The sequence below is a fragment of the Typopeltis vanoorti genome, chromosome 8 (assembly GCF_054136105.1).
Source record: "Typopeltis vanoorti isolate ZY-2024b chromosome 8, IOZ_Tvanoo_1.0, whole genome shotgun sequence".
Lineage (NCBI taxonomy): Eukaryota > Metazoa > Arthropoda > Arachnida > Uropygi > Thelyphonidae > Typopeltis > Typopeltis vanoorti.
In genome coordinates, this window is record NC_143556.1 from 139,523,380 (window position 1) to 139,540,766 (window position 17,387).

Genomic DNA, 17,387 nt, shown 5'->3' on the forward strand with positions numbered 1-17,387 from the left:
TATAGCATGTGAAGTATATTTCATCTCTTTCGAAGTGACTTTTCAAACGAGACTTCCAAGAAAAGCATTGTTATTTAATTTCTTCCTTACTTCTGGTATAAATATCGCTTTTCCATTAATGGAGGTTTGGTTTTACCAATTGGTTTTACGTTCACTGACCTCTTTATTTATGCAAAAATGTTCAGTTTTATGAGCCTATTAACCTGTAAATTTCACTGGTATTCCTTATACGTTAACGTTCAGTATTTTAACCATGAGTCCTTCCTGCCTTCGTAATTACTTCATAAATATCTCTCGGAAATACCAAAATAAGGTTTAATTATATCGAAATCTCTACATGCTATAATAGGGTCCCTTAATGAAACGCCTCTAAGGGTCAACTAGAAATTATAAGGACTGGGTGGAGTAGAGGTTGTCGTTGCTCTAGTTTCCAGTTCCGAACTATTGTCGCCATGGCTCTTAGCAAGAGTAAGGAAGTCCGTATGGCAGGAAGCCAGTTCCTGACTAGTAAGTCTTTCTATTCAAATCGCTGTTACCTCCTCCCAAGTGTCCACTATTTAAAAATCAGCAAAGATAAAAATTGATAGCGAACGTAGGCTTCCTAGGGTGGCTCGGAGATGAATGACTTAGTGTAGTCTAAGAAAAACAAAAAATCACTAATGACTTCATATTCAATAGAAGAAACATAAAACAGACATTGGAGTCTTAAGAAGCAAATATAATAATAGTCCATGAAAATGAAAGTTATTTAGAATTAAGAGAGTAGTCTGCATATATTTCTTGGCTGAAATGTAATACTGATTATTATAAAGTATTCAATAAGTATGCTATTATATATCAATAAAGCTTTTTATATATATTGAGGTAGAATACTTCATAGTCCTCTATAAATCTGCGCCATATAATCAAAATTTATTAAACGATTAAAATTAAGTGTAAAATCATGTTTTGTTCACAAATTCATAGTTAACCTCAACATTGCGTTTAGGACAGAAGTAAAGATCCCTTTAAATGCCTTCCTGGGAATTCACGTGCTGCAGACATACTGCATTGATCGTGTTGAAAAGTCGATATCAAAACTTGTGCTGGAATTTGCAAATACTATTAGACGAAGTGAATCGTGCGGAAAATCAAGATTTCCAACCCTTGCGGTGCATGAAAATTAGACCGATAATCTTAATATGGAATCTCTTATTAATGAAACAGAACACGGAATTATATGAATAGCCTTCATTCTTTGGCATAATCACCAGTACTATGCCATTTCTATTAATCCAAAATAAACAACTCTCCAAAAGATTGTTTTCCTAATAGGTATATTAATTATTAATAACATTAAAACTTTCCAGCAAAATAAAGCGACACACTGTTTCAAGTTTAGCTATCACCGATTTTAATGAAAAGCAATTAATTTTTAATATAAATAATCCTGTACATGGCCCTATTTTAAACTATTTGAAATAAAATTGCGGCATTTCCATCATAAAAATGCAAGCTCTATGCTGCAGTGTTGCAGTGAAATAGGTCAGTTAATAAATAAGAGGAAAATCAGGCATTTTATTATTTTTGTTTTAAGAAAAGAAATCGAAGCATAATTATTTTATAAATTTTCTCGTATTGGTATTTTGTTATTTATATTTCTTTCATTGAGATCAAGTCTCACATAGCTGTTTATTTATTTAGTGTGATACAAATATCGCACTTTTGATTTAGGAATTGGAAATGAAAATAAAAAAATAACTTTTTGGCGGATGCTTCTGTTGGTACCGTCCGTAAAACGAATAACTGACATAAACATTCATAATTATCTGGACGCATGCTGCACTTGTTTCAATGAAATTAACTTGAAGAACCATTCATGTCCCTAAAATTATCAATTGGCTAGAGTCATACAATCAACCATTTGTTAAGGAGGAACTAAAAGAGCTCTTTTACTGCCTCATCCCATTGCAGTAGGTTCTAATGACATTCATTATGAGATGATGAAACACTTTCCATCATCCCTTATTGATCTCCTTCTCTTATAAGAGAATACCTACAGAGGAAGAGTTTCCGGATTCTTTGCGTAAGTCCTTTGTCACCGCCATCCCAAAACCAGCAACTGATATAACACAAGCAAACAATTAACGATTTGTTGCCCTGACCAGCTGTGTTTATAAAATAGTAAAGAAAGTGGTTAATGCCAGACTTTTCTGGTATTTAGAAAGCAACTTCTACCTCTATAACCTAGGTCTCGGAGGACACCTTCCTGTATTAAAAACTTTCTGTCCAGATATTCAGCTGTGCCGGATTCCCGGCCATATTGGAACTGAGAGAAATGAGACTGCAGCTGATAGATCAGCTGAATTTTCCTTCATGCTGTTATGTCAGTCCCGTATATAGACAGTTTTTACATCAAATCTAATAATCCACCTTCTGTAAAACTGCACGAGATCAGGTCTGAAATTAATCACCGGCAGTTTAAGAAACGTAGAAATAGAAGAGAGGACGTTATTCTTGCTAAGCTACACATATGTCAGTCATCTTACACATCGTATTTAATGAGGACTGATGACCCACATATGTGAACAATGCAACACGCGTCTCACTATTCGTCATGTTCTAGTGGAGTTCCAGTGCTTCACTCGAGAAAGGAATGATTTTTTTTACTAATCTCGCCGAGCCATATACCCTCAGGCATATCTTAACAGACTCAGAAAAACTGCGTGACGTTTTTAACTTTTTTTAAAAAATAAAATTTATACAAACAACTTTGATCATATTTTCTATTTATATATTAACTTAATTTTTATTTGTTTTTATATATAATATATTTAGTAATTTATCTCATTATTATTATTTATTATCTTGAGTACTGCTGTAACTTCTGGCTTGGCGCAGTATGACCTTTGCTGTTCTTGCGTCAATAAACCCCTAGTCTGCCAACCTAATTAAGTATATTTAAGCTAATCTCTTTCGTAGGTGCAGTTACTACGAAAACAAGCAAAAAAGGCCGAAATGAAACCACTCGCAAATGTAAGGTTCAATAGTTTGTAGAACACAAGACAGAATGATGAGTGTTTATAAGAAGGAATTCTCCAGACAGAGGGTATTAAGGGTAATAGAGAACACGTAAGAAATAGTCACTGTGTAATTAACCGCATCTTGGATGGGCAGGATTCAATGTCATCGGGATGGCACAGTAGTCGAAATAAGCCGTAGTTTATGAAAATATTGTTTTCATTATGCTAACAGAATGAATATCTTTCAGTGCGATGCAGGATATTTAAGTTGGAAAATGTAAGTAGTTTCTGTTCATGCCATAAATAATTCAAAGACGCTTTAGCCTTGCTGTCATTCCTAGTTACAGTTTTTGTGTCCTTGACATCTTCATGACAATAAGGAAGTGTCGCTTATTCTCTCGTATAGTTGGTTGTTCATTACCATCTTTATTAGCTCATTAAGGCATAAAGAAGTAAAGCAGCAATTAACATGATTTGAATTGTATTTGCATTCGCCACAATCTCAGTTTGCTATTTATTTAGATTTCTTTGTTCTTCTCTGTCGTCGCAAATGCCCTTTTGTGGAAAAGTCAACAGGAAAATTAACTGATCGACAAGAAACGCACTCTTTTTAATAAACTTTTCGCTAATTCATCCAAGTGTTTTGTCTTTCGGCCCTGAGACTGGCATATTATGGCTACAGTAGCAAATGTGTCACAAAATAAATAACCAACCATTTATCATGAGGATTCAATTGCTCTCAATTAAATACGAAATATTTGCATCATTACATACCTAGAAGCACATCTGTTTGTTACCAGAAGCTTGGCCTTTATTTCTTTCTCCGCGTACAGGTAGATGTTCTGTTTTTATAATAATAATCATATAACATTCACTTCACTTATAGCGTTTTCATTGCAGCAACCAGAAGACAAACATGTTAAACTTTAGATCAGAATGAAATGGATTTGAATCCCGTCCAAAACGCAAAAAAAAATATTAATTTTTTCAATTAGTCTCTCTCAAATGGAGGTGTCCTTCCTGTTAAACAGGTCATAGAGCTGTAGTTAACCGACTCTGTAATCGCCGAAATCTCATGACATTAGTTGGTATTTACATCCCGAAGAATCTTTGAGGTCTTTTCAACTGAAGGTAAGTTAGCCGAGCTCATACGAAGGCAAAATGTTCTTTAGCATTCCGTGAAACAGGCAACTGGCCGGCCAGAAGAACGCGTAGAATGCACCTAGCCTAATAGCCTTAGTTGATTCTTTGTAATTCTAAATAAGAAAATCATCATTCCACTGTAGCTCTGCTCTGCAAATATTGTTTTATCCATTCTTTTATGTCGGGTATTTGATAGATACCATTAGAAAACCAAACTTTGATCTGTACTTTGTTTTGGTAACAAAACTTTTCTCTTTAGCCATAAGATATTACGTTTTTATATGCTGTACATATTTCCAGCTTACTAAATCTTAAAGTATTATGGCTTAAAGTTGCACTCGGAACAGAAAGCTAATTTACGTTTATAGCATGGCGAAATGCAAGAACAAAAGATCAATTAGAACAAATTGATTACTCCTACTATAAAATATCAAAGTAGGTCGCACTGCTTGGGAGTGTTCAGGGTATTATTAATGATAAATTTTAATCCTTCCTCATTACTATGCGCACTCGCTAAGAATAGTTTAGAAACTGTTGGCAATAATAAAAACTGAATAATGTGTTTCACTGCTCTAATGTTGAAAATGACATTTATCCACTGTTCAAGGTCTAGTTTCCATCTAAAATACAGTGATAAGAGCAAGTAATCTAAAACATAGCCGAAAATGTCTATGGTAATTTTTCAAAAGATATTTATTTTCTTTTGATTTTGGCCGCTAAATATATACCAGTGTTTCTAGATTGGTTCCTCAAGATAATTCCGTTCCAAGAACGCTGAATTCATTTTTGAAATTTGCTACCATATTCCGTAATTAGAATTGCATAGTTCACTTGAAAATTAATTACGCAATGTTATTTACGAATAATCAGTAGCACAGTCTCAAGTGTGACAGCTTTTAGAAATATAACGAATACGTTTTTGAAGTCGGAATAACTGTCATTTATTCATTGGTGTAACACGGAAGTTGCCAAGATCCGGGTATTAATAATCCGTCCGTTCCGTTTACGCAAGGAAATAAGGGTTTGAAATCTCGTTAAGAAAGGCACGGAAAAATAAATCCCTACCTTGCCGGTAGGGACATAACGACCTTCGAAGATGCAGAAAGAAATCCTAATTAGGGTCTTGCTAGATATTGAGTCATTAAAGATATCTGCTACGTATTACGCAAATTCTTTGCTACTGCCAGCTGTTGACACTAAATTCTGGCTGTGGATTTTTCTATTTAACTTCTACAATAGATGCAACAGGGGGAAAATGAGAAAAGCAACCAGTAATTAGATATACGTGACCAATGCATTAAGACCAAGTAAAATATCCATTCCCATACCGAAGTAGTATTTTCAGGAACTCAAATGTCAAAATCTGATTAGGAAATCTCTCTCTTGCTGTGTGTGTGTGAAGAAATGTTAAGACATCTTGCTATTAACATTTGCTTATGTCAACAAGCAGTTGGAAAAATGAAGGCCAACTGAGAAATGTTAATCGTTTACTCGCGAAAATTTAACCAGTTTTCTGTTTGTTTTCCAACTAATGAAAGTTCTTTCCTGCTTCCTTTTTTTAGAAACTGTTTTAGAATTATGAAAAAATTCCAGATGTGATAAATAACTGCAAAAAAATGGATCTTAAGTTGCTTCCCAAAAATGAAGCAATTAAAAAAAAAATTCAAGTGTAAAATATTGTACACCAACATACTGATACGTCGTAAATTAAATTTATAACTTTTTTTTTTTTGGAATGAAGAACAGAGGTTAGAAAAGCTCCTTTACATCCTATCCTTATAACGTAGCGATTTCCCTGAAACATAAGATTTTACATTGTATTTTAGATTACTCCATTAAAAATGGAAGCGAACTTATTTCATGTTGTTAAGTGGCTTAGTAGGTGAGAACTACTGTACCTCCTTACTGATTATGTTTCTCGGCACACAAAACTGTATATAGGTCATTTATATAGAAACGTAATAATTTTGCGCATTGCTTTCTTTACGATCGCCTAATATTCCAAGTTTACGAAGAACGACTTGATGAAAAGAAAAGTTAGGAAAACCCATTTCGCTCTTAGTTGAAACAAAGAATTTAAATAAACTTTCTTTAGCTAATTCTGACTTTGCTTCCTTATTGTACTTTTGCTAGTTGAAGAAGAATGCGGCAAAGAATGTCGTCTGACAACCCTAGAGGGCGTTTACGCATCAGCCGCCATTCACGGAGGAGGAAACAGTAGCACGTGAGATATGACATCTACCCCCGAAGATGGGTATTGTACTCGGTTGCAGCGAAAGGTATTTGGCGTTACCCATGTCAGCAGATTTGTGTCATGGCCTGTCGCAGAAAGGGAACCGAGGAGCGGGTTCTGGTTTTTACTCGGAGTCGACAGAAGCAGGCCGAGTTCGTGAGATTATTTGGATTACAGAAAATGCTGCTAATTTCACTGAACTTCACGTTTTGAGTGCTAACAAAAAAAAAAAAAAAAATATTTTCCAACATATTTAAAATACAAGACTTAAGAATTAGTTGCGATTTCCATACACGTGAGATTTTTCCACCAAAGTTATATATAAAACGCTTTTCCAAACAAAGATCTTTGTAAATATCTTTTCGCATACTTACATACTGATGTGACATCTTTTTTCTGATATAAAGTTTAGGGGGGATTTGCATAAAGCCATAAGATATTCAAACCGTATTGTTGTTTGCAATCTTAGAAAGTCTGAACGAGGTTGCTGATTGTTTATTTAGCTGTGTCGACCTACATGTCAGTCACGAACATATTGTAGAAATCCTCATGTCTGATCACGTGTATAGCTTGAGGTTACCAGCTTTTTTTGCACTGAATAAGACTTGTCCCGTGCATGTTGGTGCCTTATTGGGAAAATCCAGAAATATCGATGAGAACCTTTCATAAACCAGTTTATGGCAATAAGACTGATCTCCTGACACGCCATGAACCGAAGAAAGGCATTTCTCGAATATATCGTTCTTGTTTCTCACGACACGTACTGACTTAGAATTTATCCGGAATCAACCGTTATTAATGATGACTAGCGCCGCCTATTGGCAGTTGATTGGATATATAAAATATGTATGCATTGCCATACCTGAGTATTTCTTAACCCAGTGACATAGCGGGATTCACGTTAAGCGCAACATAATCTCTGTAATATACAGTACTTTCCGTATTGCACACCGCTTTCCCATTTAAAACTTTTCTGTGATTATCAGCGTTCATTTAAGTTTTTATATCTCCCGAAAAACATCTCATTAAAAAAAATCGAGCCAAGTACTGAAGCAGCAGGAAGTTAGCTGCATGTACGAACAACTACTCGACAAGTAGATATTCTATTTTCTTAGTGTTGTTACTGCTGATGGTGTTCAAGGAGAAATTTACACTTTCAACAATAAAATGTTAGCCACTTAGCTTCTTCTAAATTGTAGCTAACCTCTTGCTTTTTTACTTGACTCAATTTGCTATTTTACTTATAAGATGGTTTTTACTTTCACCGCCGCTGCCTTATAAATATGAATTTTACGCGACATAAGCCTACGCCGATCTGATTCTATCGCTTTTCGGATCTTCCAGCTCTCCTTTTCCGTTTATTTTACATTTGTACAGTGATTTAGGTAGCCTGCCGTTTTCCATTCGATTTAGATGTTTTATCCAGTTTTGTTTATGATTACTTATGTAATGATTCATTGGTTTTATGCTCAAAGACTAAATTTCTTCATCTGCTTTTATGGTCCCGCATGTACATCCTACTGTTTTTCTGAGAAATTTCATTCTTCATTTTCGTTTTTATGGTCCATGTTTATCTTCCCGATAAATAAAGGCAACCTAGACAGGAGATTACATAGTCTGATTCTAGTATGTGTAGGGACAGCTTAAACGCATATTAGTTATATGCCATTTACTTCAATAGTGGTTTTTTTCTAATATCACTTATTTCTAGGAGAAAGTAGATAAGCCGAGGAATAACCGTTTGTAGTCGGTTGTAGTATGAGACCTGTAGCGAGAACGAGGTTTGTGACATGCATTTCACTTACTATCTCCTCGTTTCTTTCTAAGGCTCTTCAAATTTGATCGGATTGTGCCAACATTCGCAGGAGACAAAAAAAGAGTTAAATTCTAAATGTGGACAAAATCCAAGAATCGGTTTTCTCCTCTTTCTGCTGGAGAAAGAATTAAAAAAAAATAGCCCTAGCGCTGTAATTCTTTCATTTAATGTCCTTCAAGAGACAGTTGAAATTTTGCAAACTAGGTCTAGCTGAAGAACAGTAATGGGTTAATAATATTCAACTTTGAAATAGAGTGACAGCATGCTCACTCTAATGATTCTGGTAATGAAAGCTCTGAGGGATCTCCATGGCTTGGTCAGAGTTTTAGATGGGATTAAGTAAAACTTATTAATCTCATTTCGTAATAACTGTGTTCACATACAAATAAGACCAAATTACGTCGCAGATGTAATCTGGTCTTATTTGTGAATTAATTAATTAATTCACAAATTAATTAATTGTGAAAGTTTTGAACTAAATGGGTCCAATGCAGAGATTTCTTCCTGATGTAGGAATTTTCTGTTTTGTGTCAGTCCTCTCGTCTCCCCCCACCCCACCACCAAAAAAAAAAAAAAAACACTTTTTGCTCGGCAACCCAAATTTACTCATTTCGTAAAAATTTCACCTCTTTAGAATTTTTAGATGAAATGTTTTTTTTTTTTTTGGGGGGGGGGGGGTTGTTTAAACTGGCTTCCCTAGGTAATTCCGATATCCTTCACCTGCGGTACAGATGGGCTCTCAGCAACTTCATCTACACTCTCTGGCTGTCATTTTGGTACACAGCTGTTGCCAAAATGCTATTGTATTTGTTCGCGCGAGTTAAAGCTTTATATATTGACAAGGATATATATATATATATCCTTGTCAATTTTAAGGAATACCTAGAACTTGAATTCGCTCAGGAAAATCTTTCATTTGGAGCTTTCTCTTATAGAATGAGCGAAAATATTGGCCAAACTGGAGACATGCGCCTTATGTGCGATTGTTGGTATCAATATTTGTTCAGCAACAAAAGCGGTAACTCTCACTTCATCTAGGATAAGCATGGAAAGAATCTAAAGTTTAATCACGTGCCACCTTATTAAAAATCTGGGTCTTTCAGATATCCGAGTAAGGGTTGACGCCCTCACCTTGATACATCTCCCCCCCCCCTTGCACGCACCTTTTATCACTCCGTTATACCTTTTTCGTGCTTTGTCTGATACCATCTAAAGATTATGAATCGCGTCCTTAAGTAGGACACACGTTCTTAAGGAATAGATTAAGAAGCACTTTGTTTGTAGTAAAAATTCTTATCTGCTCACTTCTCTGAAGGCTCATCTTTACCGGTATTAACAGAAAAATATGCTTCATATATATATATATATATATATATATATATATATATATATATATGCTTTGATTTTGTAACAAAGGCAGTTATGGAACAGTTCTGCATAGCAAAAAAGATAGGTTAGATTAAAAGAACATCACTGTATTTCGATCTCTTGGGTTGCTTAAACGCATGTGGAAATAGTATGCTTCGCAGTTGAGCTGTCATCTTTTGACTACGAGACAATATGCACCATTTCCTCCTTTGCTCAATGAGTCTTTTTAGTACAGTATAATAAACGCCTCAGCTGATATCAAGTTTGCAGTTCCAGGACAAAAATAATAATAAAAAAGAAACAAAAGAATTTCTTAGTACTGTGATGCCCAATGTTATACTTAATTTAATCGTGTACATTATTCTTTTATTTATTTTAAATAAATATTTTGCACTGTGAAATTCGGCAACACACCGTGTTTGGTAGAACAACACTAATTAGGCGGAAAATCTGCGTTCGGCTCTTTTCATAGTACTAGAAAAAAGGTTTTTCAACTGAAAATGAGTTTTCCTGGTCCACACGAAGGGTGATTTACTTTTCCTTCCTAGAATCATCTTGTGTAGCACGCAAACACAATTTACGAAGAAACCAACTTGCGTTAAGTCTTCGTATCATCTTTCCTTTAACTGAAGATTTACATATTTGAAATACTTTTTACGCAGGCATGATCTCGTGAACGATATATATGGTTTTATCGGATTTACTCGGCTATATGCCATAATTGAAGAAACGTAAATGACGGAAAACCGAAGGATAACAAAATAGAAAAACTATTTATTATATATATTCGAAATGCTATTTTAAAATTCGTACAGTCGGTTAATTGTAAATACCACACAGTTAATTTTTGTTTTATTTATCTTTATTATAATAACGTAAAACAAGATGATACCTGACATACGTATTAGGTGTTGAAAAAAATCATTAAAATCTACGCCTGTTTTCGACCGTATTACGATTAAAAAAAAATTACTACAACGGCGGATGAATGCTGTGGAAAAACTTTCCGCTGAAATTATATACCACGTGGTGAGTTCTTTTGTACATGAATCTTTACGTTGTAATACTGAAAGGAGGAAGAAATTCAGAGAGCAGGGATAGCATATTACAAGGAATTGGGGGGGGGGGGAAACGATCATTGCGAATTCGCAGTTAAGTTACGATATCACCTAAGGATATTTAATTAAAGATTTACTTTAATACTTACAGTTAATTTAAGAATTGATTAAAAATAACTGTGTGATATTTATATTCAATTTCGAATGCCTGTAACTATTTTATCCACTCAGCTGCCTGAAAAACTGCACAATGTCGACATTTCTCCTACATTTTTCGGAATTTAGTTTTTAAATCAGTAAATGACTAATTATATGAAGAGCCAAAGGCTTCAATTCGGCGACATGAACTTATTTAAGTTAAGGGATATTACATCCCATATTGTTTCTTAGCCGAATAAGAAACTCAGAGTTTCATGCCGAATATAGAAACTATATAAAATAAAATTCGGCGATTCCAAGCGTAAGCATATCCACGTATTTGCTTACGCTTGGAATCGCCGAACTTTATATAGTTTCTATATTCGGCATGAAACTCTTCGAGTTTCTTATTCGGCTAAGAAACAATATGGGATGTAATATCCCTTAACTTAAATCAGTAAATGACATTTACTTTGTTTCTAGTTCTTAGTGTTGTGTGGTACGCATTCCATTCAGTTATAGATTCATCTTAGATATTCAAAATGTACCCAGCACTGACCCACAAAATTTACATTTTACGCTTTCTAAAATTTGAATGAAGTTTACACTTTTTTTGCTAATGTTTAAATGTAGTTTAAAATTAATGCTGTTCTGCACAATTCTGCTAATAAAAATACCAGCGAATAGAAAAGCGTCGCATTTCTTCCACTTGTGTGATACTTCGAGTTTTTCTCCGTGCACCCGCATTATAAAATAAATCGCATCTAATGCGTTATTATTTTATAGTATTCGTCGTCGCGCCAGTCTTTGCACGATTAGGGACGTTAATGTAGCAATATGCATTACCGATTTCCATTTCCTCGAGCCGTATACCGGAGATTGCACGATGCTCGAGTAACTGGTTTGCTGCGCCTTTCTCACATGGCATTGCTTATTTACCGAATCGCATGTCATGTTTGACGCTTAGAATAGGTTACTATACAAAAACGGTATTTAATAACTGGTATGATAACTCATCACATGACTCGTATTCTTTGTGCGTTATTTTCTGTTATTAATTTTTTTCCGTTCGCTCAGGTAATGCCGTCATTACTTGAATGTATATGATTTTGTTGTCCTGTTGTGGAATTTGTATACATTAAATTTGGCTTTTCCCCTTTTGTGATTTGTTTATCCTAATTGCAAATAGGCAATTGCCTTCGCTTATTACAAAAGGCAAATTACTTTCACTGGGAGTGTTATTACTGCATGGCGTTATAATGTTACTGAACGTAATCCTGTTAGGCAATGTGCTTCATTAGTGAGTACAACTGATGTAATTATATACAGGGTGTTCGGGATAAATTTGACATATTTATAATTAATTATATTTTTCCGTAAGTTACATGTATTAACACACACTTCTCTTCATTTAAAAGTTTGGACCCTTCTTCATTCATATACAAGATGTCAGAAAGGATGGATAGCTGGAACCCACCTGAATCATGGAAGAGAATAACTTGTATCATGATGATTCGTGCCCGCCATCAAAATAAGGATATTACGACTGCTGCCCAATGCTCCCTGAATACAGTAAAAACAATCAGGCATGAACTAGAGACTTGCAATGGTGACTACGAGGATGTAGCAAGAAGAAAGATCCCTAGCAGACGATCTGATTGCGTTCGTACAGCAGAATTCCTCGCAAATCTGCAGGAACAGGTGTTGAAGAACCCTGGCATTGGAATTCGGGCTTTGTTCGTGGAGTTGCTAACTGTAGTCAAGCCCTGGATAACAAGGGTAGCCAATGGTAGGCCGTATGTATGGCAGCAGGATTCGGCCCCTTGCCACACCTCTGGGAAAAGTCAAAAATGGTTGTCTGAAAATTTCTACGACTTCACCAGTCCAAATGTTTGGCCTCCAAACTCCCCAGACCTTAACCCCATGGATTATTTTGTATGGGGCGCAGTTGAAAAAGACACCAATCGCACTTCCAGTAATACAAAAGCCCAGTTAATGGATAAAATTAAAACAGTTTTTGCGGCCCTTCCCAGGGAGACTGTAGCATCAGCTTGTTCGAGGTTCCGAAGCAGAATTGAAGCTGTGATCGATGCTAATGGTGGTTATTTTGAGTAAATCTTGTTGATAGTATTGTAATTAACTCTGCCTGTAATGTTTTTTGTCAATTCATTAAATTTAATAGATACAAAGAAGATTTTCTTTTTCCTTACGAAACTGTCAAATTTATCCCGAACACCCTGTATATATATATAACATTAATCTGTCTATTTAAATTTTTCTGATTATCACAGTTTTTGTTTCAATGTAATCATTTTTTTTTTCAATTTTATAATCGCTTACCTGCCAGGAGTAGGAGGAATATGAGATGCCTCCAGTCTTTCCCCATGTTGTAAGTACTAATAAGTAGTGGTTTCTGAAACAGAAATTAAGTATAAATATCTGATAAACAATGGTTAGATTACACTGTTAATTTATCTTAACTATTCAACCATAGATAAAAATAACATTTCAGGATGTTGCAGTTAGTGAGGAACTAAATTATTGGAGGAAATAGGTTTTCGATACATCAAGTATGTTGTTTCGAAGTCCCATGGTCCAAGCAATGATTTCTCGTTGTTCGATGGTCATTGACCTAATGCGGCTATTAGAAGCTTAAGGGAAGTGTGGGTTCTTTAGCCAACGTTATTATGCATATTCATAAATTGCTGCATCGGAGTTGTTACTTTAAAGCAATAGCATGGAGGAAATACTTAGAATAAAAAAAAAAGAGTTTTTTTTTTTCAAAGCATTACAAATTCTGCTGTTTATATTCTTACTCGGTTTATTTACTTATTGCTTGATATTTTTGTACAAAAATTGCTGTCATTGCATACACAGAGTATCTGAAATTATTCATTTTTTGTGTGTCATGCTGGCAACCGTTTGCCATCAATATTTTGTTTCTGGATAAAGTTAGATATATCCAAGAAAAGTATGTTTCTTTGCTTCTTCCTTTGGGGCTTCCCTTACTTAGGAATCATCCTCTTCCCACTGAAAAACGTTGTTGCACATGTCATGTACGTTGTTTTTCCAGTTCGTTTGAGTATCTCTACAGACACGCATGATAAATGATCTGGTTAAACAAAATATGAAGTTGTGTTTGGTGTCATGACTAAAATTTTCAAGGCCTTCAATTTTGCTTTCGGAATATTATCATTTTTACTGTGTTTATTTGGTTGGTGACAGTTAATCTTTGAGGATTTTGAATACAGAATTTTTGGCACAAGATTAAACATCACAAATAGTAATGAATACACATTTATACTGAATTATCTAAAAATTGTTTTTAATACCTAATTGTTGTTGCTTCTCTATCATATTCTACTTATGTCAATCAGAAAAAAGAAAGCAATATAAACTAATATGTGTGACGAAAAATAGTCTTCACAGATCGCTTCATTTGACTTCTACATCAATGGAAAGTTCGCGCTTCGTGTATAGACCCGACATTACAGGAATTATATCGTTATGGTCGCTTACTCTCACAACTAATAGTTAATATTCTTACAGTAGAAATTCTTGCTTTGAACAATTCCATAGGGCATTGCTAAGAAGAATGTTTTTTTTTTCTGTCAAAGAGTTCTGTTAAGGCTTGCTCTAGAAAATGTGCCATGCTTATGAGAAAGGCAATTAAGTACACACAAGTTGAAGTGTTCAAGGATGTCTAAGGCGATAATTAATATCAGCTGTGGAGCATCCTATCCAGCTTCTTGATCACGAAGGAATGCAATTATAATTACATCAACCTTCGAAAGTCCACATGAAAGTGAATGTGGCATTCCATTAGAAGTGACGCATCACGTGTTAAGGAAAGCGTTAAATAAATTTGGCTAATGCTGCTAATTTCAACCTAATTTCTTGACCTGATTTCTTAGCAGAAAGTCCAGTGATCTTCCCTTTTGTTAGGAAAGACGTCCTTCAGGACTTCGAACTCCACATTTTAAGAAATTGAATATTCTAAATAGGGCCCCTGTTGTATCATTCATAATGGATGATTGTAAAACCTTGTAAAGCTCTCCCGGTGTTACGAGAAAATAGGCAAGACGAATTCTAACAGATTTGTAATCTCTGCACCATCATTGACGACTTTTTTTTTCCAAATAAGTTGAGGTAAATTCACATTACCAGCCATAAGAAAAATGCCAATCGCGAGCGACCTATAAAACGGTTCACAACGAGATCAGATCTCCAAAACATGTTATCTAACAGTGCCAAGAGTTCGAAATGGACTTGTTTTTCTACAAATATCTACATAGCAGACTTTTCAATGAGTTCAGACTAAATACTAGTATGAGATCATTCTCATTTTTGGCGTGATGGAAAGTTTTTTACAAGGGAGCCTATTTTGGACCCGTTTCAGTAACACAGACGGAATATTTTTATTTTTCTTCTCACAAAGAAACGAATAAGAATCCACATTTAGGAGGCTGGCCATCGAATGATACGATTTTCTTACAATTATTGTTTCTGTTCGACACCTAAATTGAGGTTAAAGCAATTAATTAAAAGGCAATTCAAATGAAAGGAAACTAATCGGCAAGGGAGATCACTTAGTGGGTAGAATAAATCACATTGATGGCATGTCTGAAATATGCTTGTACTATATTGTACATTATTGCAAAATTCATAAATATTTACTTAAATATTTTTAGAAAAGAAAAAGGATACTTTATGGATGTATTTTTTTAAAGAAAAACTTGCATTTTTATTATTCATTATGCATCACTACTAACTGCTCCTGCTGAGTTAATTCTCTGACTCTGGTCTTTCCATGGATAACCTTTTGCCCTTCACTTACATCTTTACTTAAGTTGTTACGGTGCTAAACAGGTGGCGCTTCTGTTACTTAACCTAAAAAATACTGTTTCGCTAGTCACGAAATACTGGAGAGAGAACAAATTCCTTCCAGTTTACCCAGAGGAGTAAATGGGGGGAGGGGGTGGGACATAGAACTCGAACAGGTACGGAGCTGAGAAAGTGGATCAGAGAGAATCTCTGTTAACTTGTTCTAAGAGGTCTCGAGAGTCCGTGATTGTTGCCACGTGACATGTCGGTTTTCTTGCTTGGAGGTCTTTGTAAATTTTAATTAGCGAAGTCGTTTATACATAACGAGTGTATTGGAAAGCTTTATTCTATTGCACCTATTTGGAAACCAACGAAGTACATGTATATTTGGAAGGAAATGGTTGACTGATAGAAATAAACAAGCATTTAACATGATGGAACGCACTCAACGTATTTCCTTCAACGCATAAAATGTAAAAACCTGAATTCTAATCCTACAAAAATAAAAAATAATGAAGCTGGTTTAAATTAGGAAACCGTTTACGTAATAATGCTTCTTGTGGGTAAACGTTTAGACCAAATAAAATCATAAAGGTTATGATTTAGAGATTAAAAAAGTTTATTGGATTAAGAAGGATTAATTCTCTTCTGTAACGCAGTCGCAAAGGACTTTTTGACACCATTTGGTTGAAAATGTGTTCGAATTCTCGAAGTTTCATCTCTCGTAAAACAGATCATCTAGTCAGAAGAATAACACACTTCATAACCTTGGTTGCTTCTGCCAAAATTCAAACCAAAGGTGGTAAATGCTACCTAATATGAAGTCACAACATTAAATGCAACCTAATTTTAAAGTCCTTTCAATCGTTGCAATGGACTATGCTGTCCATTTTAATAAATAATTTCCACAAATCTGATTATTGAGATATTCATGTGTCTTGGTTCAACAATCACGTAACAACAACATGAAAAACAACAATAATAATAATAACAATTTTTAAGTCCTCATATCTAATCAGAAAATAAGTTTCATTTTTCACGGTGCATCTAAGTGTTATATGGTGATCTTAGCTGTCTTCACATTATCTTTATTAAATTATCAAAAACCAACATTTTAGCGCTGAAGCCAAATGCTAGCTTTTAATAATAAAAAAAGTCCTTTGTTAGATTCAACGTTATTTAAAATGAATGCATCGAATTTGTAAAACTTCAGTAAAATTTAAATTGGTGGCATGCGTTTCACCACCCGGATCGCACAAGCCTGTGTACGTTCTGGTAGAATTTGAAGAGTATTTTGGCCAGCTACATGCCTACTTTACATTTTACTGAAGTGCTACAGATTCGATTAATATTTTAAGATTGCATTAATATTTTAAGTATCATTAAATTTTACAAATGACTTTTTTTTTGGCAAAAGCCGGCAGCATTTGGTTTGCGCGCTAAAAAATCGATTTCTTTTTTAAAATTTAATAGAACATATTTAGAATTAGTTAGAATAGAATGTAGGTCATTTGAAAAACAACAGCACGTATTGCACCACTGTGCTACGATACCTCGCTTTTTGACAGTGAAAACAACTTGACTATTTGAACCAAAGCAGACCCTGTTATTTCCATGAGAAGATTTGTCACACCTGTCTTACTCGACAATCATGGTGAGATGGGGGGGGGGGGGGGAAGATTTACACCAGTATGAAGAACGTATCTAAAAGTTGTATTTACAGGCGTTCAAATATGTGCATTGTTGTTGGCGATATTTGAATGCCACCTTTGCTGTTAGTAACATTTCTCAGTAGATGGATTCCA

General features: G+C 34.9%; 1 protein-coding gene and 1 long non-coding RNA gene across 4 annotated transcripts in view; one reads left to right on the forward strand and one right to left on the reverse strand.

The window, feature by feature from the left end:
• Positions 1–17,387, forward strand: part of LOC150104384 (uncharacterized) — a 756,755-nt gene that overhangs the window by 472,908 nt on the left and 266,460 nt on the right. The window lies entirely within an intron of this gene.
• The window catches only part of LOC150104386 (uncharacterized), a 55,523-nt gene that overhangs the window by 18,943 nt on the left and 19,193 nt on the right, over positions 1–17,387 (reverse strand). The window contains exon 2 of the mRNA XM_090396971.1: positions 13,099–13,171. Within this exon, the coding sequence (XP_090253097.1) occupies positions 13,099–13,144 (46 nt within the window). The 5' untranslated portion in view covers positions 13,145–13,171. The remainder of the gene's footprint in view (positions 1–13,098; positions 13,172–17,387) is intronic.